The following is a 23,615-nucleotide window of genomic DNA, read 5'->3' on the forward strand; positions in this document are numbered from 1 at the left end:
CTCCCGCACCTGCTCAAAGCTTGTCAACTGTGTGGTATGGCTGCCATAGTCTCTAAACAATAAAGAAAGATTGTCTAGCATGTGAATAAGGTGGCATATATTATGGATTATATGAATGAATGTATTTCCTTTTCATGGAATTCTAGCCTTGTCTGTGGGAGGAGCTTTACATTATGAATTTATGTCTTGAGGACTCTTTTAAGATTTTTGCTGATTTCAGGAGACATGAGATTTTTGCCTATCATCTTTTGAAATTTTTTGGTGCTTCTTCCCTTTCTTTCCTCTCTTCCCACCCCCGTCCCCATGCTGTTCAAGAATATCAAAATTTATATGTAATGCTTATGTGCATTTCTTCAAGGTAAAACGAGAACTAGCAGGTGTTCTGGTGTTTGAATCACATCCCAAAGCAGGGACAGTTTGTAAGTAAATCTTTTTTTATGGTTGTTTTAGACTTATCTGCAATTGAGCAAATTATATTAAGAACATAAGTGCACAAAACGTACTGGGCTATTTCTATTAGGAGGAAATTGGAGAATCTGAAACTTGGATTTTAGTCTGGGCAATGATTAGCCCTAAGGGGATTGGAGTATAACATCTAATTTTCATAACTTTATGCATTTTGTAATTCTACTTATTTGGCAGTAAGCTGCAATGATCTCTCAAATAAATTTGACAGATAATTGAGCGAAATAAATTTGTTTAAGGTTACACTTACAGCAGAATATAGTTGTGGAATCTGGAGACAGTTGACTTGATTATCATGTGAAACTGAACTTGATTGGTGTTGATGACAATGGTGATGATGATGTCAGAATATAGCAGAAGGGATGCTTTGTGCTGCCTCATAAAACATGCACCACATACAAAGCCAACAAGGCAAAAATAGAAAACACAACACAACCATTTTGGCTAAAGAATGCCAATTGTCCTGGAAGGGAGAATGAGACTGTTGACCGTATAATAAAATCCCATAGACAGATTAGCATAGAAAGGCATGATCAAAGATATTTTTATTTATTTATGTTGTCATATTTAAGAACTGCCCATCTTCATCCCATATTGCATTGGGATGGATGAAAAAAAATACAGGTTCATTGTAAAAAAAGAATGAGTGGCAATACAAAACCGCGGATAAAATCGTTGAAAAATGACAAAGCAAAACTTTAATGGGATTCTGAAATTCTGACTGCTCAGTGCCCACCAGACATTACCGCCATTGCAAAGAATCATGTTTGGTTCATTTTGTAGCCATTCCAAGAGATAGTAATGTAGAAGATGAATTAGAAAAGATTGCAAAATACTGTGATTTACAAATAGAGGTTGCAAATACCTGGAAGAAGTCAAAGGGATACCAGTCATTAATTTGAGCTTTAAGTGCCGTTGCACAAGGACTTAGAACTCAGATTGCCTAAACTTGGAACACATCCGTTCAGCTACAAACAACAGCACTGCTGGGCCCACCATGCATAATTAGGCATTCAGATTTCCAAGGCCTTTGGTAGGCCTTGAATCATGAAGAAGAAAGGCAGCCAACATTAGCTCTGACAAGTGTTAATGAAAAAGAATAATCATTTCTTATAAGACAAAAAAAAAGCTAATTGCTATAGTTATAAGGTTGCTAAAGAAACACTGCTGGCTTTCTTGCAATAAATTTTGTCATGTGTAAAAACATTAAAATGTGATTTTACTCACAGTCAAATAGATTTGTCTGTTTTCAGTCTCAGAACTCTGCAATCTCATGTTGCTACTTATTAAGTTGAGCTTTAGATGAGATATTAGTTCTACCATAATTGTTAAAAGCAACAACAGAAAGTTCCTTTCATATAGTTCACACCGGACTTTTGATTCTAAATTTTTGAATGAAATGGTTGTCTCTTGCAAGATAGTTGAATTGAAAAGGCCAAAGCCAAGTCAGTGTTCGGCAGAGAGACATCCTCCCTTCAAGCCAACTGATTCCGGATGTCATGGAGAGGCAGGAAATTGTCAGTTATTTGATTTATTTCCATTGCATTTTTACTAATGAGTAAAAAAAAGGTAGCTGTGGTTTTACTACCAATAACAAAATAGCATGACTATCCTTAGGCACCATATATCTTTCCTGGAGGAACAATGAGATACAGATTGCTTCAGGTGCCTAAACATCCAGCCACAGTAATGACAATTATCCAATAATTGGAGTTTGCAAGATCTTGTACAGTTAAAAGTTGCCCTGCTCTAACTACTTTTTCTTTCTTTCTCAGTATTTAATCAGGGAGAAGAAGGGACATCTTGGTATATTATTCTGAAGGGTTCAGTCAATGTAGTAATTTATGGAAAGGTACTGTCCTGTACAATTTCTTAAAAGTTTTTTTATTTCCTACATGTGTTTTCCCTAGGAGCTGTCTCCTTTCAGTTGTGTGGAAGCAATAGGCTAAGACTCCATTGGTGGGTTTGTACTAGTGAAAAACAATTTGACTTGTACAAGTCACGGGGTTTTCACCAATTCCTCCCTCAATGTACTATATTGTTCTTGTGAATCCTGCAAGGCTACAGTGATACGAGGAAGCCAGTGAAAATTGCGTTCTAAAGTGAACTTCTAGTGTCACGTGACTTCACTACCATTGGGTGCAACCTATGGCGTCTTTATAGATCCTGATTCAAGAAAAAAAGGGGGAGTTTCTAACTTTTATTGAAAATTGCCATTTAAACCATACCTAAATACAAATAGATTAACTAATATCTAATGTGGTATGAACAGGGACGCGGTGGCTCAGTGGGTTAGGACGCTGAGCTTGTCGATCAGAAGGTCGGCAGTTTGGTGGGTTGAATCCTGAGTGCTGCATAACAGAGTGAGCACCTGTTACTCGTCCCAGCTTCTGCCAACCTAGCAGTTCGAAAGCACGTAAAAATGCCAGTAGAAAAATAGAGACCACTACGGTGGGAAGGTAACAGCGTTCTGTGCGCCTTTGGCGTCTAGTCATGCCAGCCACATGACCACGGAGACATCCTTGGACAAGCGCTGGCTCTTCGGCTTTGAAACGGAGATGAGCACCGGCCCCTAGAGTCGGAAACGACTAGCACGCATGTGCGGGGGAACCTTTACTTTTACCTTTAATGTGGTATGAAAACAAAGCCTGGGTTTGCAGCTGCTGCCTCTTCCACAATAGCCGTGATTCTTCCATTTTTGCACAAGTAGACCCTGCTCACATAGTCTCCCATAGTCTGTCCACAAATGGCCCCTGGATATAGACATGAGAAATTTTACTTGAATTGGTAGAGCACATGCTTTGCATGCGGTAGCTTGAATCACGTTCTGGCATCTCCAGCTAAAATAATGAGTATCAGATTATGTAAATGACCCCTTGAGAGTCCATGCTAGCCAGAAGAAAGAGCACTGAATTTTGGCCAGGGAAGGGCAGACGGGTGTCTTTTCAGGTTCAGATCCCATCCCATCTAAATGGCCTGTTACTTCATATGATAAATGGACAACGTTTTTGGCTTCCATTTAGAAGAAAAATATATTTTGTAATCATATAATACAATTGTATGTTATTACTTGTCCATTATAAACCCTCCTGATTGCAAGTCTTTTAAAATGGATCAGAAGAACTGAAGTAAAATATATTTTCTGAAAGACATGATCTATGAATTGGGACTCACTGAAGCTTGAAGATAAGGACAAGAGAGACAAACTTTACAAAGAAAGAAAGAAAAACGCAAACTTGGCTTCATTCATAGAGCTAGAAACCTGTCCATTTCTGAACCCAGTTTCAGAGGACAAACTCCATTTTTTCTTTGCCCTTTCCTCTCCAGCATTCATAATGCCCAGCTGCTGTGCTTTGTTCCCTGCCACTATATTGACTGATAATTTTATGCCAGATGAATTTGTTACAGTATTTGGGGTAGAAATCCATTGTGTGTATATGAAGTGTCAATAGAGTAAGCTGAAAATTACGGGCTTTTTTTTCCTTGCAAATGTATTTTTGTTATTTCTGTTGTCAAATTTAGGGTGTGGTGTGTACTCTACATGAAGGTGATGATTTTGGCAAATTAGCATTAGTGAATGATGCTCCCAGAGCAGCTTCCATTGTTTTACGGGAAGAAAACTGCCACTTCTTGAGAGTAGATAAAGAAGACTTTAATAGGATACTCCGGGTAAGTGTGCAGAAAATAACCTTCTTTCATTTATACCCCCAAAAGGGATTGCTTTTGAATGCTAAAAATATTAAGTACCATTTTTCCCAATTCTTTGCATGTTGAGGTTTCTTGCATTTATTTACGCATGGCAGAAACCATGTGGTCTAGAAGCTTTTGGTGTCATCTCTCTCAGTGTGGAGCTCTACTGAATGTTGCAATGACATCATGTTTATGTTTGATCACGAGTGAATTGATCCTGAGAGCAAACTACTACAGGTAGTCCTCCACTTACAACAGTTCGTTTAGTGACAGTTCAAAGTTACAAGAGCCTTGAAAAAAGTGATTATACCATTTTTCACATGACCGTTGCAGTATCCCCATGGTCACCCGATCAAAATTTAGACGCTTGGCAACTGACTCATATTTATGACCGTTGTAATGTCCCGAGGTCATGCGGTCACCTTTTACGACCTTCTGACAAGCAAAGCCAATGAGGAAACCAGATTCACTTAACAACCATTTTACTAACTTAAAAACTGTAGTGCTTCACTTAACAACCGTGGTAGGAAAGTCCTAAAATGGAGCAAAATTCACTTAACGGCTGTCTCACTTAGCAGCAGAAATTTTGGGTTCAATTGTGGGTCGTACGACGAGGACTACCTGTATTGCAACTAACATAAAAGATAAAAATAACCTTAAGATGAACTTTAGCCACACAGGTTGGGTTTTTTTAGCAATAGGTTTCAATTTTCTTCCCCCAGAATGGTTTTTCAGTTTCCCAGTTTTAAGTTCACTTGGAATTCCCAAGTGAATCCTCATGTAGCTACTTACTCCTGCTTAGCTTCAGAAATCAGCCAGGTCAGCTAGAGGTGTTACTACTTATAGGCTAAGTGAAGCTGATTTTAAAATAGTTATTAGGAACATTTCAGGCATAGGATTTTTCATCAGTTCATCTTTCCCTTTACAGCTCTATTCCAGTGTCAAAATCTGGGTTTTCCACTGTGGAAAGTGGAGTTGATGTATTTATTCATTTATTTTATTTAGTTTAATTTAGGGACTGCCCATCTCCAAACTGTCAGCAAATAATAGAATGGTGGAGAGGGCTGAAGGGGAAGGGGTAAATGTTTCTCTTCTTCCTATAAAATCTGCTGGATCTAGCCTTTAGAGAATTAGTATTAGGATCCAATCCAAATGTACTCTTTAACTCCTACCATGTTGACAGTTTAAATCCTTTTTCAGGATGTTGAAGCAAACACAGTAAGATTGAAGGAACATGACCAAGATGTCCTGGTGTTAGAGAAGGTCCCAGCAGGAAACAGGCCTTTTAATCAAGGAAACGCACAGCCTCTTCAGCACAAGTATGTTTTCATTCTTGATTGTCAACATCACATTATGTTTAATAATTCCAAATGATTTTACTCAATTTGCATCATGCCCGCTCTCTGTGAAGAAAGGAACTGTGCCACATTTCAAAAGAAATAATCAGCTGTTCCCTTGCCATATAGAAGGCGTGATTTGTCGTTGCCCAAGCGTGCTAGTTGAGGGCCTTAATTTTCCACAGGCATTCTATGCAGTTCTCAAACATTGCAGCTTTTTTTTTTAAAAAAACCAACACTTCACAAACCATAAGGAAAGTTATTATAACGATTTTAGCTATTGAATTTTTATTTCTAATGTTACTTTATATGTCCCTATCTCTAGCCAAGTTGTTAGGTCATTATTATTCTTGTTTGTGCTTGGTACGTCTACTTGGGCCACAAACTTGCTCTCTCTTGCTCTATGTCCTACATTCTTTTCATCGTGACTTATATGTGTGATACCATTCAACTGCTGCTTTATTTTCCCTTTGGTCAGCTTCTCTCTTACCCAGTTTCCTGTCAAGTGTAGGAAGTCCAAATAGTTTAAAATGAATATAAAGATTTATTGCAAGCTCATGCTCTCTACAAGAATGTCCCAAAGGTGCTTTTTCAAAAGCTGAACAAAATCCAGTTGCCTTTTGAAAAAGGATCTTTGGAACAACCATGACCTGGATGACTGAGAATCTCCATAGACATCTCTACAAGAATCTGAACTATTACTGTCAAGGTATTGATTTAACAGTTAGCCAGCTTATGTAAAATAAGATGTAAGATATAATGTAATGATGAGAATGACTCAGCAGGGTTTGTGTCTCTTTAAGAGCATTTGTATAAAGGGAAGGCTCTGCTGATGTGTTCTCTCTCTTCCGTTTCCTACTGTAATTGTGGTTTGTTGGATCCTGCTGTATTAGCACGTGTATGTATGATATTGAAGATAGTGTAAGATAAACCACCATTTAATACAAACCACTGTTTACTGTGTTTACTCCTGGATTATCTCAGCACAATAAGACTGTGCATGCTCTGATAACTACTAACTACTAACGGTCAAAGCAAATTGGCAGTAGATAAAGAGTCAGTGAAATTCAAGGTGGGCTAGACTTAGATCTCTTGTGGTTAAGAAGGGATTTGAGACTGATGATGCATTTGACCCCTCCCTCAGGCTCAGCCTGTCATCTCCTAACTTTCCCTTGCCATATCAGATAGGCTTTTGAAGATAGCTTATCTTTCAGATATGCTCTAATTTGCCCCTTCTGGTCTTTTTGACTGGGATTTCACACTTCCTTAAAACTCTTCTCTAGATTAGATCCTGCATGTGGGGACAAAACACTGAACTAGGACATCTCCCCATTAGCTCCTGTGCCATTTCTCTATAGAACCAGGAAAGCAAATTTCTAATATATGACTTGAGTGTTCAATATGAATTACAGCTGAATATACTTAAGTCACTTACTTATGTAATTCACTCTCATAGGTAGTAACGATCATTTTTACACAGTATCGTGTTATCAACGATTATTGAATTTTCTTTTATTTGATATCTTAGTCTTAATGTTATAATCTGCCATGGTTCAGTTTAATGAATTGAAATTCTGAATACAAAATAAGCAAAAATTAGCAGAAATAGAGAAGAAACCAAACTAGAAGTAGCCCAGCTGATTCTTCTGTTTCTTTTCCTCAGTTTAAATATTTTTTATTGGAATTGTGTACAATGGAATATCATCATTCTAAATTACTCAGTAAAGACAACAAGATACGGAAGCAAAATTGAACTCAAGAGACATAATGAGCATGAAAGTTGATATTTAGTGACAGAGTTGACAAATTAACAAGTCAAGTACAGCATTAGAATAAGGAGATAATTTTTTTTTAAATTCCATTTATATCCCGCCCTTCTCCAAAGACTCAGGGCAGCTTACAAGCTTAGCAGTAGCCTTCATTCTATGTATATACCTGCTTATTAGGGCTTTCACACACACACCCCATTATTACAAAGTCAGCTAATTGCCCCCAACAATCTGGGTCCTCATTTTACCTACCTCGGAAGGATGGAAGGCTGAGTCAACCTTGAGCCTGGTGGGATGCGAACCTGCACTAATTGCAGGCAGCTGGTGTTACTTAAGGAGGCATTAGCCCACTGCTCCACCAAGGCTCTGTAATTGTCTCAAAGGTGCTTTTTCAAAAGGCAACTGGACAGGCACCTTTGAGACAATCATGACCTGGTTGACTAAGCATCTCCATAGACATCGAGAAAAAAAGAATGGCAAACAGGACATCTGGAACTATTTTCAGTTCAGAACTTCCATCAAAAAGAACTGAACAAGAGTTAAATTAAATTAGAACTAGCAGAAACAGAACTGCATTAAAATAACTTGAGGTATACTTGAATATTTCAGTAGAGAAAAGTATATGAAGAGAAATGGAAAACCTACTTAAGACTTAAAGACATCTGCATCTGGATGAAATTCAGGAAATCTCCAGAATAAAATCTTGGGAAACATGAAAGGGAAAATTGCCATGAGATATACTTGTAAAATTTGCATAACAACTGAAGACACAGTGTTGGAACAAAAAGAAAGGAAACTACTTTAAAATTTGGGGTGAGAAAATCTCAGTCAACAGTTATGTCTTTGGACAGGTAGGAAATAATGAAGTGCCTATATGTGAAGTAGCTACCCCTGTAATTTTACAGTGGATTCTAGAAAATTAAATCACAGATGAAGAAGATCCATAATATTATGGAACTATCAGGCATAAGAAATCAGGAACCAAGATAGAGTTCAAAAGCACTGTGAGTTTACATATATGCAAGAATCTGATCTATTAATGATCAAGGCAAATTGACACCAGATTTGAGCCAAGGGAGTTCGGGAGTGGGGGGGACTGGATTTAGACCTCTTAAGGCAGAGGTCACTCAGTAGGTGGACTGGAGGAAAAGGGAGGGGGAAGCATTGTACCCGCATGCGTGCGTGCATGTGCGCACAGGGCCACGAGCATGCGTGCACTGCAAATGGGGTGGGGCTAGCATCTGCATGATACTCACTAGCCCTGCCCCATTCTTGTGTGACACAGTACCTTGTTTCTGCACCCCCTGGTGCGGCAGTGGCTGTTTTTGCAGTTTGCAGCATGGTGGCGGCCCGTTTTTGCACCCCCATGGCACGACAGTGCCCATTTTTGCACCGTGTGGTGCAGCCGCCGCCATTTTTGTGCCTTGCAGTGCGGCGGTGACCCATGTGCTGGATTTCTGACTCATTGTTACCCAAGCTTATAGACATGAAGCCACAGCTTCTAGTTATATAGCACATAATCCAATAATTATAAAACTAAATAGAGGAAGCTATTGGTCAAAAAGGTAGAGATTGAATGAACTTTTGTTATTACAAGAGGATATTAAACTGCAGGGTTATCTGGAACTAAAAAGCTTTTGCCAAATCAATTTAACCTTTATCTCTTTGCAAGATTTCTGAGAGGTTGTTTTATCTCTCTGGCATCAAACAGAAATAAAACCTTGCAAAATCAGAAGGATATATGGTTGAGTGATCTGAAACAACTGGAATCGAGGTATAAACAGTTTAGGATTTGGAAGAAAAGATAAAATCAATATGAAACGTACTAAATTTAATTGAAGTAAGCAAGACTTACAAGAAGTTGAATTTTATTAAACATAAATACTATTTAAAAAGCAATAAATCAGGTAAATTGACCTATCAGTTGTGAAAAGAACAGGATTGGGGTGGAAATAAACACTTCTACAAGGAATCAGTTGATGGAGCAAGTTCTTAAATATTATTCCAGATTATGTGTCTACCAGAATCTCATATGGAAGAAATGGGAGAATATCAGAATAAAACATTCCTTATAAAATTTACAGATCAGCAAAAAGAAGACCTTAACCATAATTGATGATGAAATTTAAGAGGTAATTAAAAAAAAACCTGAAACTGAATAAAGCTAAAATCGACTGTAAAAACATTCTTAAGGAACAGGAGGATGAACTGCAAATGAGAAAGTAATTGGACAAAAGAAATTTGAGTTCGAGGCAGAAATATAAATCCCAACAATTATGGAAAATAATTCTATAATGAAACAATCTTAAAAGTTGAATTTTCATTTCAATTTGCAATATACAGTATGCTAACATATTTTCCTTCGAAATATGTTAAATTAGGTTTCTATTTGCCAACTACAAGGATATTACACAGTTTTTAAAATTAGGACGGATTTACTGATATGGATAGAATTTGTAATCGCATGCTCTCATTTGGTGATTTATGATATGTTGTCCATGGTTCCTGATATTCATACTTCGATTAAAGTTTATTAGCATTCCAGTTTCACATGTGTGGGGCTGTGTGCGTGTGTGTAAACTATTGCACATGGGTCTTCGAATTGGAATCAACTTGTCATAAGAATATGTTATGTTCACAGAAAATGCTATATTTCTTCTTAGCCTAAGTAACTTTGAATTTAATCTTTAGTCATAGTCACTCACACGTTAGCCAGTTCTCTTTTGGACTCCCTGCAGTACACTCTGAATGTAGCTGCCCTTGAGCATTTGAAAGCTTGAACAAAAGAGTGTTGAATTTAATATGCTTAGAAGAATAACTGTTTCACATCCCAATTGACCCATGACTTACATTGTCTAGTGTAGTGTTGTTAATATAGAACTTTTTAGAACTTTCTGATGACAGATGCTTATTTGTTGTATCCAGTGGTGGGATTCAGCTGGTTCGTACCACTTCGGCAGAACCGGTAGCTAATTTTTTGTTGCCCATGCCCAGAATGGACTTCTGGAAGCAGCATCCATACAGACAATCAGTTGTTCACATATTTGAATCCCACCACTGGTTGTATCTCATCAATCTTACCTTCCTCAGCATCACACTGAAATTGTGACAGCTTAACTTTTTTCCTCCCTTTCACTTTATCTCTTTTGTAATAATCTGGATTCATTGGCTTTTTATCTCTGAATATATTTGTGTTGAATCTGAAAAAGAGCTAATAAAATTAAGCAATGTAGTTGTTCAAGAAGTGGCTCGTGGCTGAAAATGTGTTCTTGCTAGAGTCTGTCCCCCTTCTTCATCTATGAAATGCCACCTGTAGTAGATGAACAGGCTGAACCTGAGGGAGGGGTCAAATGCATCATTAGTCAGGAGTCTCTGTGCACCTGTAAGAGACCTAAGTCTAGCCCACCTTGAATGCGTCTCTTATCTCCCACTAATTTCACTAGACCATTAGTAGGTCAGAATCTTGTAGAGAGCTTAAGCTTGCAATAAATCTTTATACTCGTTTGAACTGCCTGAGACCACCTACTGCCATTGTCAACCTCCCATCGCCCGGTTCTCTCTCACAGAGTCGGCCTTCTCAGGGTTCTGTCGGCCAGGCAATGCCGGCTGGCGACCCCCAGGGGGAGAGCCTTCTCTGTGGGTGCGTCGACCCTCTGGAATGAGTTGCCTCCGGAGCTGCGGACGGCCCCTGACCTTCGGTCCTTCCCCCGTGACCTGAAGACCTGGTTGTTCCAACAAGCGGGCCTGGACTGACTACGATTTTTAATTAGGCTTTTACTGGGTTAAATTGTTTTGTATTATTTTGTATTATTGTTTAATTCTCTTTTAAATTTTTACTCTATGTTTTTTAATTTTTATTGTTGTGAGCCGCCTTGAGTCCTCAGGGAGAAGGGTGGCATATAAATTTAATAAAATGAAATGAAATGAAATGAATCTCCCGATTTTCCCAGCATTTGGCACATCACGTATGTAGTGAGTTCACCCTATATCTGAAAATATCAGGCTAAGTTCTTTTCCAGCATGTGACTTTAAATTGTTTTAGTTCTGGCTTTTTAACATTATTGTCTTACAGTAGTCATGTTAATTACTACGTTCATAAAGAGTTCCAACGACATTTTTTCTTTGGGTGATGCAGAGACAAATTTGTTTCTCTTTTTTTTCCCTTGCTCAGATATATTGTAATGTCGGGAACTCCAGAAAAGATTTTAGAACACTTTCTAGAAACGATGCGACTAGAATCAACGCTAAATGAAGGAATTGGTAGGCCAGTTTAATAAAACTTTATTTGTAACTTCATATAAAATTTATCTAAGAAATAAAATCTGCAGTCCTACATACTTAAATTAAGTTCTTGCATGTATTCAAGTGGAATTCACTTTATTCAAGTTCTGTACAGACCTTTGAGTAAAGTTGATATCCATACCCTATATAATTGTTGTATTTATACTTATGCTATAAAAGCTCGGCACTGGGATTGCTTGGAATTATTTAATAGAAAGGTTCAAATAACTTTTTGATATGTTTGGGGTTTATTTTATATTTTTAAAAACTTTCCAATGGAACTATTTTTGAAATTATTTGTCATAGTCCCTTATCTCCCATCCCCCCTAAAGTCAGAGTGGTATTTCATTTATGAGAAAGTTATTTGAAATATCAATCATAATATTTCTCTTATGTAAGGATACAAACATCCAGTAAGTTATAACAGTTCCTCCTTTTGTAATAAGGTAACTTTAAAAAAAAGAGAGGAAAACAATCTAAAAGAATGCATTGCAGTAAAGGGAACGGTGCGTTGTCTAAGACCCACTGAATTTGGCATACATTCTATACAGGTAGTCCTTGATTTATGACCACAACTGAACTCAATATTTATGTTGTTCAGTGAGACATTTGTTAAGTGAGTTTTGCCCCACTTCAAGACTTTTCTTGCCACAGTTGTTAAGTGAATCACTGCAGTTGATAAGTTAGTAACCCGGTTGTTAAGTGAATCTGGCTTCCTCATTGACTTTGCTTGTCAGAAGGTCGCAAAAGGTGAACACATGACCCTGGGACACAGCAAAGATCCTAAATATGAACCTGTAGTCAAGCACCTGAATTTTGATCACATGATCATGGGGATTGCTATAAAGGTCATAACTCTGAAAAACAGTTACATGTCACTTTTTGACACTTTAATGAAACTTTATTTGTTGTAACTTTGAACAGTCACTAAATGAACTGCTGTAAGTTGAGGACTACCTGTACATTGTTATTTATGAGAAGGCGTAAGATCTCATAGCATTTTTATTTGCGTCAATTGTATTCAAAGAGAATATTTTAAATGTACAATAATTGTTTTTAAATAAAATTAGGTATCTGAAACTCAGGGTTTAATTCTTAGGTTGAAATATGTAACATTTCAGTCTCAGCTTTGGACTGCATTACTACTTCCTATGGTTAGCCTATAAATTCAGTTATTCCACATCCTTCTGCCACTATATATACAATATGTACCTGCCACATTCATGACTCTTAGCAATTATTCAAATTCATAAGATACAATATATAACTATGTCATTTAAAAATATGTCTTTGGTAAACATAAGGGTAAGATTTGAAAATATGTCAAAGCAAAAGAAAAATAGCAAATAACCTTGATATCAGTTCTAAAATATTTGCTTATATTCTTTGGCTTTATATGGTAGTAATATAACCAGTAACTTACGTAGCCTGCCCACCCATTTGTTTAACAGTTCTGATTAAATATATTTGGAAAATTTAACAGAGTCATCTGATATAATTTTAACACTTTAAGTTAAAATATATGAACTTCACTCAAGAGCCTTTCTGTTCATGATTATAGAGGTAAATACCCTATATCTTTAGCATTAATTAAATATCTTTGGCCTTGTAAATTGTTTGGGAGGTTAGAATATCACTTCTGCGGGATTTCATCCAAGTTAGTAAATCAGAATAAAAACTGGAAATATCATTGCCATTTATTTGCTGCAAGACACATCCAGTGAAAATACTCTGATTTATTATTTATAGTCGACCCAGACCAATAAAACATGAGTACAAAAATTTAAAATACAGAAAAATAAATTCTCAAGCAAGGAATGACAAGAAAAGAATATCAGCTCGTTTCTGTAAACCATAGCTGTTGCTAGAAACTTTGCAACTTTTATAGTGATTGTCTAGCTTAGGTCTTGCAGAAGAAAGATTGTAATTTCTTGACCAGGAAGAGCCAGGGTTTCTCACCTGTGCGTCTGTGTCTGTGTGCATTTTGGTAGGTCCAAATTTCAAACCTTTTGTTTAAGTTTGATTAAGGTTTTATCTGGGCCAGGTGGCAATTTTAGCAAGAGTGCACAAGGTGCCACATCAGAATCAATTTGCCTTCTCAGGAATGAGGAAAACCTGTCCAGTATGGTGAAGTGAATTAGAGACTCGCCCCACTAGATTTGTTATAAGCAAAACGTGAGATGAGAAAAATTCCAATGGTAGGAGGGTTAGCTCCTGATATATGTTTGCTGTTCTGATAAATCACAGGATAAGGGTCTAAATCAGACACGTCAAACTTGTAACGTCACGTGACATCACACAACATATCGGGGCAGTTTTGCCATTGCCGGCAATAGGGGTGAATGCGCACACAAGCGCGCACTGGCCAACCTGTCAGGTTGGGGACCCCTGACTTATTTGCCTTAAAACCATGCGTTTTTAGGAAATTTGTTAACATTATTTGTTCAAAAACTAAGGTTCTAGTTTTCTCTGGAAAGCATTTTAATCTCCTATTAAATAAGAAATAACTTCTACATTTAAGAAAGTGAGAATACGCAGTTATCCAGTTCTACCTTACATCTGTATAAATCATGCTAATTAATTATCTTTTCATGGCTTACATTTTCTTCATAATTTGTTCCTTTACTGCTACTCATAAATAAAAATTTTGCAGGATGTTGGGTTCCAACCTGTGATAATCAGACTTGTTATTCTGGCACTGCCCACACATTTGCGAATTCTGAATCATCAAAAAGATTAGAAAATTGTTCTAAAAACATAAGAAGAAGGCTAAAATCCCCAAGGGAGTGATACTGTGAGCAGTGGCACATTTCAAATTTTTGTCTTGCTATGGAAATTAATTTGCATGGAATGAAGCCTCAGTGTGTTCAGAGTGGTTTATTCCCTGTTCATGGAAAACAGGATTTCAGTGGTAGCATTCATTTTTTAAAAAAAATGCTTAAAGTAACGTATATGCTTTTGTAATTTTTAATGGATGAGTATTGAAGGTCATGCAATCCAGATGCTTTCGTGTAATATCAATTGAAAATGATAATTAAAGTCTGCATGTACAACTTGCATGATAAAACTTTATAAAGTGCAATTAAAGCACTTCTGGGTTTCCACTAGTTCTCCTTCCATCTTTGCAGCTTTGAATGCCATTCCTGTGCTTTTCTTGATTCCAACAGAGGCATTCTGACACATCTGAACATAAGATCTCCAGCCAAAAGCGAAGGCCACAAGGTCCTACCTTTATAGTGTCTCGGTTTTTGATATTATATAATATCCCAATTACTGGAAAGTATGTCTGTTGTTTTGTGCTGTTCTAATTTATCTTGCTTCTGCTCTTGGTTTTATTTTCACAGATGCCGGTGTGAATGATTTTGTTACAATGCATTGTGTATTCATGCCAAATAGTCAACTCTGTCCAGCTCTGATGGCTCAATATCCTTTTTTAAGTTATACACACCACAGACATACCAGCACACTAAGTCATTTTTTTCAGCATCATCCTAACTTTGAATGAGGGAGCCAATCTGGGTTGATCACCGGGACCAGAGGTTTAGTCTTCCAAGCTTTTGGATTCATGCTGAAGCCCGTTCTCAGGGCAGTTCTCTGTCAACAGAATGTGTGAGGGAGAGAATGTGTTCTCTCACCAGGACAGACATTCTGGTGACAGAGAAGTTCCCTGATAATGGGCTTTAATATGAATTCAATAGTTTGGAAGACTAAACCCCTGGGCCCAGTGACTGACCCAGATTGGATCCTACAACATTATCTTGGGACACGTATATTTCCTTCATTTGTAATTTTGAATGGTTATTAAACAAATGGTCATAATCAGGAACTATCTTGTAATCCCAAGGATTCTTCAAACCATTTTGGAATATCTTATTGTTATTCTTGGCTTCTCCTCCAACTCTTAACCCTAATCCAGTGTATCAGTTTTCTCTACTGGAAAGTCAAATTTTTATCATTTAAAATAATACAGGTATATTATTAAATATTATCAAATTTTTATTTCAGCATGTATAATTTATAAGTGAACTTGTACTGGGCACTGTTCTGCAACCATAATAAGCAAATTCAATTGAATTCAATTCATTATTACAGCCAAAGGCCAACACATAAATAATAAGCAAATAATATTTTTTTTAAAATGGATAAATGTTCATAAGCAAAATGAAGGATCCTATTTAAGTGCATTCCAACTCATTATATACAGTATATTTCACAGGAATAAAATCCTTTTTCTGCCAAAAAATAAATATCTGTTATTTTAACTTCATTTCTATTAGTTCTCCCCAACTGAGTTTGCAATTAAAATGACAGGAAATCTTGACCCTCTTTATAGAGTCATTAATAGGGATCAGAGCATTCAGATAGCTGTGAAGATTTGTATACTTGCACGAAAGTGCTGAGTATTATTATCACTGCTGTCTTATTAATATTTTACATAAATCTCTGTATTTCCCTTCTCCCAAAATGAACACTGAGGTTGAGTTTAAGCATCTAAAAGGAAATAAATCAGTAATTATACAGAGGGCAGAACAGACTGCATAGTTAGTAACAGTTCTTAAAGCTCAAAATATGAAATCAGTATTCAGTCACAACATCATTGTTGATTAATACCTTAGAAATTATAGCCTCTCTAGAATATTATTTATACATAACACTGTTATTCTGATAGATATGCAGCATGAAATTTACGAAGGGAAGGCTCCACCTTTTCCTACGATAGAATTTGCATGGGAGGAATTATTAGGAGAATTAAAAATAAGTACATGAGCAATGGAAAAATGGAAAAGAAATGGTTAGTGCCTGTGGTGAGTCACTTAATCAGCAGGTAAAAGGATATTGAATAATTACAGGGCTTGCCCGGAAAGAAGCGGCATGGGAAGGCAGGAGAAACTCAGTAAAATGTTGTTTGATTTTTGAAAGGCTATAGGGACCAGGGCCTGCATTGTCAAACCTTTTCCCTGGGTTCTGCTACTATAAAACAAGTTGTCAGCTTCAGATCTCGATTCAGTATTTTTCAGATTACATTAAATGCTCCAAATCCCAGCTGTCAAACTTTCGTTTTAACTGCAAGGAAATAGTGGCTGTGTGAAGAATTCAGTGTTTTCAAAAATCACTCCCTTAATTATTTCATGTACACATGGCTGTATCTTGAGGAGAAAAGATAGAATATTTTCTAGTGAGGAACTTAAAAGTTTTTCACTTATATCAGAGACTGCACTATAAAAGCCTTCAGAACAATTTATTTTAAGAATTGCCTTCATCACGTCCTCTTCCTTGACAGAACTGTCATTTGAAGAGGATAATCTGGGCTATTAGTTTCACCTTGTGGTCTTGTTCTGTAAATATCTGTTGCTGTCTAAGCTGTCCGACTGTAACTATCCCTATGTATCCTAACAAAGTAGGAATATGTAGAGTTTTAGAAGTTAAGAAAATTGAATCCTGGGTTATTACTTAGTCTTCCATTTGGTTATGCCGGATGCTTGGTTGATGGTTAGATAATTAAATGGAAATAACGATTTCATGAAGAGGGGGTGGAGGCAGAATAAGTCTTTGTGGAAAGATGCACTAGCTGGCTTTCTGCAAGGAAGAGAGCTACATAGCACAAAATGGATTATATTATGTTAATTGAAAAGAATACTGCTTGCCTGTCTTGGAAAGATTTACTTCCCTGAGAGAAAGCAGCAAATAAAGCAGCAGTATTCAAAATCCCATCCTACTACCACCAGATCAGGCCTTTGGCCTGCTTCACTCCACATACCATCTAAGAACAGTTCTGGTTTGCCTTACCCACAGAAATTTAAGTGCCCTCACATGCTTTCATGCGATGGCAGGAAGCAAATCACAAAAGTGCGGTATGTTAAACAAACTGTGCCCTCCACAAACAGAATCCTTTTATTGCTGTGAAAATACAGAATGGTAATACAAAGTAAAACACAAAATAATCTCTGCCAACAACACATTCTGTCTATATTTAAAAAATAGATAAATTGAAACTGTAAAATGCAAAAGAAGAAAAAGTAAGCACAATTTAAATAAAGCATTGGTTCATCTTAGGAAGAGAGAAAGAGGATGAGGGAGGATGAAAGAGAAATGCTAAAACGAACGGAATAACTCTTAAAAAAGAAGTGGGATTGGAGTGAACTGCTGTGGTAAAAGCATCTAGGATCAAGTGGATGGATTGGCAATGAATCAATGAACTTAATCTCAGTAGTGCAGTATTCCATTCACTAAACTGGCTAATGGATCTAACAAGGTCCATTAGAGTGACATTTGTGATAGAAAAAAAACTTCTGCTGGATCAACAGAAGTTAGCTGTTTTCTTTGCTGATTCAGAAACTTTATGTTCGGTTCAAATGGTGCAAATCACAAGCACTACTACTGTTAGAATGGGATTTTAGAAAAGGGTTGTATAATAATACAGAGCTAAGGAAATGTAGTATCTTAGCATGTTTTTCTTGTTATGTCTATATCCATCTTCGCCTTAAGATAAAAGTGCAACTATTATCCCCATCCCCTGATGTTTCACTTTCCAAGAATTTGACCATGACCAAATTTATATTAATGTACAGGAAAACTATATGCTCCATTTCTTTCACAGTGCAAAAAAAAATCCACTATGTTCACGTTTAACCCAAACTCTTGACCTGTCCTGTTTTATTGGGAAATCCTTTGGATTCACTTGTGCCTTCTTTTCCTGCTACTCATGTCAAGTGAACAAGTGTCACGAAAATCTTTTAAACTGGAAATACACAAAGTACAATTTTGAACTTGAAAACCCTGCTGGCCTGGCTGCTGTATCGCCTAATGGCCAAGAAAGTCAATTTCCAGAAAGCCCACAGTTTTGAGGAAATGATAGGGAATTCAGAGTGAGTGGGGGTGATGGGGAATGGCAAAATGACTGTTTGCCTTGACATCCTGGCACTTACCATGCTCAGCCTTCTCAAGGCACAGAGCAAGAAAAACTGGACTATGCACTGAATAATAAAAGGCGAGTTGTTCGTTTAGTTCTACTATGGGCTGCTTTTTATGGTGATGTTCTGCCAGAAGAGGAAGCAGCAGTGGCATTTCTGGAGGTAAGGCGCATTATTACAACAAGTGTTGTCTCTTTACACTGAGAGTATTTATTGTAACATGGGCAAAGCCTGTTTTCAGTCTTCCAAGGATATAACAAAAAAAAACTCCTGGTGACATTTCAGGTTTTGATGGAAAAATGTGACTGTCTCTTCTTGCACATCATTTTGGGGGAATGATTCATTAGTTAAGCTTAAAATTTGTAAGAATAATGGAATTCACTTTTATATGATATCTGAGATTGTCATCTCACTGTGCCACTTGGCATGGCAAACATCTCAATTTTTCTTTTGAGCATCAAATGATGAAAACATTTGAAAAGCTATTATTGCTGGTAATGCATTATTTTTCTTTTATTTGATAATTAAAACTGGATTGGAGTACTACATTTCTTTTAAGGAAAAACAGCAGTTGAGATAGATAGTAAAAGATGAAAGGATTCTAAAATAAATTAAAATGCAACCGAAAGCAGACTACAATTTTCAGTATGGCAGTGGGAGAAATATATTACTCTTGGGGAGAAGATCGAGGGTTTATCCACATCTAAATATTTGCAGTAAATTGTCATAAATAATACTATTTATTATGTACAGAAAGTATCCATAACATGCTATTTTTAGTGATACTGCTCATAAAGATACATTCTTGGCTGTTTTTCCTTGTTTGAAATCAGCATAGATATGATACAGATTTTGTCAAATCAGCTGGCCTTTTTATGCCATTTGAAGAGTGTTTTTAATCATTTAACAGGAGTTTTACGTATCTGTATCGGATGATGCAAGGGTAATTACAGCACTCAAAGAACAACTCCCAGAGCTAGAGAAAACTATGAAACAAATGTAAGTATCAGATCGAGCTCATTGTTCCAAACTGATCTCTGCCAATGCCTAGTATTCTGACTCTGACTGTTGTTTAATGATTTATCCCCTTGCTGAGACCCCTGTGCCTGGCCTGTATAAGCGGATACTATCACTGTTAACAGCCTTTGCCAGATAGCAGAACTCATGAAATTACCTTTTAATCATCCAGAAGGACCTTTATTTGCATGTAGAGAAGATTACAGCAGACAAGGTGTGGTAGATGAAGAAATGGACGGTATTTCAAGGTCAAAAGACAGTAATGTTCCTGCCTGGTGTAGATTGGCCCATGCAATGGTGGGAAGTGATAGAACAGAGTTTAAGGAGAAGGAGGAAGTACATCACAAATGGGAGGGGGTTGGCTGAACAAATTAACATAATGTTGTAGTTCCCCAAATTTACATAATGTAGTACCCCAAACAACCACATGGTGGCAGCACAATATGCACTGCATAGTGCCTTATGGCTGATGTAACAGCACACCTAGTGTTAGATCTAAAACATTATCATTTTCAGACCAGTCTTCAGCAAAAAATTTGGCTAGTATTTTTTTTTATAAAAATGCATATGCCACAGTTGAAGCTTTTGGTTGTTTTCAAGGGCAGCTTCATTTAGAGTGCAGTGCAGTAGTCTAGCCATGAGTTGATGAGGGCAGAGTTCCTGTTGTCGGGGGTACAAAAAATGGATGCATCAGCTGAAGCTGTGCAAAAGGCACTCCAACCATGGACCTTACCTGTTTGTGGCGTAGGTGAGCGTGACCCTATCCAAAATCGGTGCTGGAATTAGAATCAAGCAAAAAAGCAACTTCATTGTGCAAGGATCTAACCTGAGCTTGTTTTGACCCGTCCGATTCCTCATAGACTCTAGGCACTGGGTCAGCCTATTCTCCAAAGCACCTGAAGGCAGGACAAGAAGCAATGGATGAAAACTAATCAAGTTCCCTAGAACTAAGGAGAAATTTTCTGACAGTGAGAATAATAAACCAGTGGAATGGCTTTCTTCCAGAAGTTGTGGGTGATCCATCACTGGAGGCTTTTAAGAAGAGATTGTACAGCCTTTTGTCCAGAATGATACAGGGTCTCCTGCCTGCACAGGGGGTTGGACTAGAAGACCTCCAAGGTCCCTTCCAACTCTGTTATTCTATTATTCAAGAGGCCCAGCCAGGATGGTCATGTAAACTATCATCAGAATATCAAAGCATGATCTGTCCCAGTGGTTTCGGGTACTATAAATGTTGAGTGATAAACATTTTGTTTCAAAAAACCCCTGGTTCATGATCTTCAATTCCCTGAAAGCCAATTTCCTGGAAATTCACCGTTACAAGCAATGCAACAGCATATATCATGTACTTTTGTTTTTAGTGGACTTATTGTATTTATATTAGGAATAGGGTTAATTTGCCATATTTGTTAACCTTTTGCTTTAACTATGGAAACTACTTGGTACATTCATGAATGAACAAGCTGTGTAGGAATAATAAAACCAACTTAAGTCTAATAAATATGGTTACCTAGACATTTCCAATCTAGGATTAGCTTACAGAATCAAAAGCTCAATTCTGTATTGCTTAGGAGTCTAAAAATATTTATGGTATAAAATCTCTAAAATATAAATTTATTTAAAAAAACTCTTCGTATGTATTTGTATTTTTGTTGATTAGTTTAGCATACAGTACCTAACAAAAAACACTGAATAATGTTTCATTTGCATTTGATAGATCAGAAGAAGCTAAAGGACCTCAGAAAAAGGTAAATATTTTGGATATGTATGCCACGAAAATAAGTTATTTACAAATATTTTATGTTACTTACTACCATGTTTCCATGGTACTTACTACCATATTTCTCTGATTAATTCTCCTGCGTGTATCCGTATCATATAAGCTTTAGGTAAGACATTTACCTGCAGTCAAGAAATGGCTTTGTATTCAGTTGTTAAGATGCTATATAGTTAAAAATTTACAGATTTAGGTCTCCGAAGTCATAATATCAGATGGGTACCATGAAATATTTTCAAAATATACAATTAACTTTGCAGGGTTTTTTTTCTCTTCTAAATTCTGCTGCCTTAATAGTAGATCATAAATTAGAGAATTTGCTTTTCTCTTGTATCTGTGATTATGAAGGGTTGTTTTTTTTCCTCCCCTAGCACAAAGTCCTTTTGCAGCACTTTAACATGAGTGATGAAAGAACACAAAAACGTCAGCCCATCAGGGGAAGTGATGAAAGTAAGTCGGTGCACTGGACCACACGACTTTCAGTGCCGAAAGAAAACAAAGCAGGATTGGTCCACACACTGAAATAATTACTTGACAGGTTCAGTAACTTCTCCGCCTGGTTGTAATGTAAAGGTAGTCCTTGGCTCACGACCACAATTGGGAGCAGAATTTCCATTGCTAATCGAGGTGGTTGTTAAGTGGGGTCCCACCCAGATTTCACATCCTTTTTTTGCTGGCTGTTAAGTGAAACATGCAAGTTGTTCGGCGAATCTGGCTTCCACCCCCACTCCACCCCCATTGACTTTGCTTGTCACAAACCGGCTGGGAAGATTGCAAATGGCAATCACATGACACCCCCCCCCCTAACAACAACAACGGTTGCCAATATATGCTGATTGTCCAACTTCCAAATTTTGATCATGTGACTGTTGGAATTCTGTAATGGTTGTTTTTCCCCCACTCTCTTAAGAACTTAGGGCCTTTAAGACAGGCCTACAGTTGAAGCCATAATGATGTCACATGATGTCATTAGTCATGCTAATGACTTGAATTAGGTCAGTTGCGTAATTTATGTCACTTGCATGATTGTATCATGACTCAGTTAATAACTACCCTCCTTTCCTGTGGACATCCTTCTATCCACACAAAGACAGAAACAAATTAATCATGTTAAGGGGGAAGAGGAAATATGCGTAAGCCCGAGGCGAGCATTTTGGCCTACTATCCATTATTCTCAAGAACTGTCGCTGCTAGCTTGGATATAATACCTAAAGATATTAGAACTAAGGTATGAATTCTAATTTATATATTAGTCCTAGAACTAATGAGAAATTTCCCAACAGTTAGAATAATTAATCGGTGGAATGACTTGCCTCCAGAAGTTGTGGAGGTTTTTAAGAAGAGATTGGACAACCAATTTGTCTGAAATGATATAAGGTTTCCTGCCTCAGCAGGGGGTTGGACTAGAAGACCTCCAAGGTCCCTTCCAACTCTGTTATTCTTAATGAGAGAGCCATTATTATACAATGATTCTGTATCATAACAGTACCTTGCGCCACAGGAAAAGGCAGGTTTTAAGGGGCTCTTTCATAATGTTGTTATTTTTGTCTCAAGTTTTATTCAAGGTATGCTGTGTGGATCACACATACACCACCATCCGCATTCCAGTTTTCTCATCTGTTAAAGAAGTTCTCTGCGCAGTAGCCGACAAACTGGGCTCTGGAGATGGCTTGATATTGGTCAAGATGAGTTCATCAGGAGGTGAGGCATTTGAATAACTTGCCTGAATATATCCTGAAGTGCCAAATTATGGTGAAATGAATATATTGATTTCCCCAATATTTTGTCAGATTGAAAATAACAGGAATTGCTCTCCATTATCTCTGAAGGCACCAGGGAAAGGCTGGCCTTAAAAACTGATATATTTGATATATATATCAAATATACATTTGTTCTTTTTAAGGCCTGAATTGCATTTGCTGCATTACTCTTGTCGAAATAGGTATAGAAAATATGAAAGAATCTTTAGCAACCTTAAAGTGATATCTGTTAAATAAAAGATAAAGACTTTGTTGAGGAGCTAACTCCTCAACATCCAGGCAGACTCCTTAGCGTTAAAGAAAAGGCTGACCGTTTTATTGTCACATGATGATTTTCCAGCTATCCAATTTGCCTGCAACCACAGGATTTCCAATGTCTCCCATTCACGTTTTAACCAAATCTGACCCTGATTAGCTTTTTTGTGTTCTGTTAAGAGTCAGATAGCAGATGATGCCACCTGCCATCAATTATATATTACGTTAGTCTTCTGCTACATTAGTGATTCTCTTTCCCTATTAAAATTCTTTCCATCCATGGTGCTGTAATACAGTCTTTAAAATGGGAATCTGCTAAAGGCTCTACATTTAGGACACAATTAAGTTTCTTT

General features: G+C 37.2%; 1 protein-coding gene across 5 annotated transcripts in view; it reads left to right on the forward strand.

Annotated features, from left to right (window-relative positions):
- Window positions 1-23,615, forward strand: part of RAPGEF4 (Rap guanine nucleotide exchange factor 4) — a 182,544-nt gene that overhangs the window by 140,766 nt on the left and 18,163 nt on the right. For 4 of the 5 annotated variants that reach the window (XM_081313438.1, XM_081313436.1, XM_081313437.1 and 1 more), the window contains 11 exons: window positions 359-419; window positions 2,241-2,317; window positions 3,988-4,134; window positions 5,356-5,474; window positions 11,433-11,521; window positions 14,887-14,965; window positions 18,465-18,615; window positions 19,364-19,452; window positions 21,188-21,218; window positions 21,619-21,697; window positions 22,802-22,948. In XM_081313438.1, coding sequence (XP_081169564.1) covers window positions 359-419; window positions 2,241-2,317; window positions 3,988-4,134; window positions 5,356-5,474; window positions 11,433-11,521; window positions 14,887-14,965; window positions 18,465-18,615; window positions 19,364-19,452; window positions 21,188-21,218; window positions 21,619-21,697; window positions 22,802-22,948 — 1,069 coding nt within the window. The remainder of the gene's footprint in view (window positions 1-358; window positions 420-2,240; window positions 2,318-3,987; window positions 4,135-5,355; window positions 5,475-11,432; window positions 11,522-14,886; window positions 14,966-18,464; window positions 18,616-19,363; window positions 19,453-21,187; window positions 21,219-21,618; window positions 21,698-22,801; window positions 22,949-23,615) is intronic. The other variant, XM_081313439.1, reaches the window with a different exon arrangement.

The sequence above is a fragment of the Vipera berus genome (assembly GCF_964194415.1).
Source record: "Vipera berus genome assembly, chromosome: 1".
Taxonomy (NCBI): Eukaryota; Metazoa; Chordata; class Lepidosauria; order Squamata; family Viperidae; genus Vipera; species Vipera berus.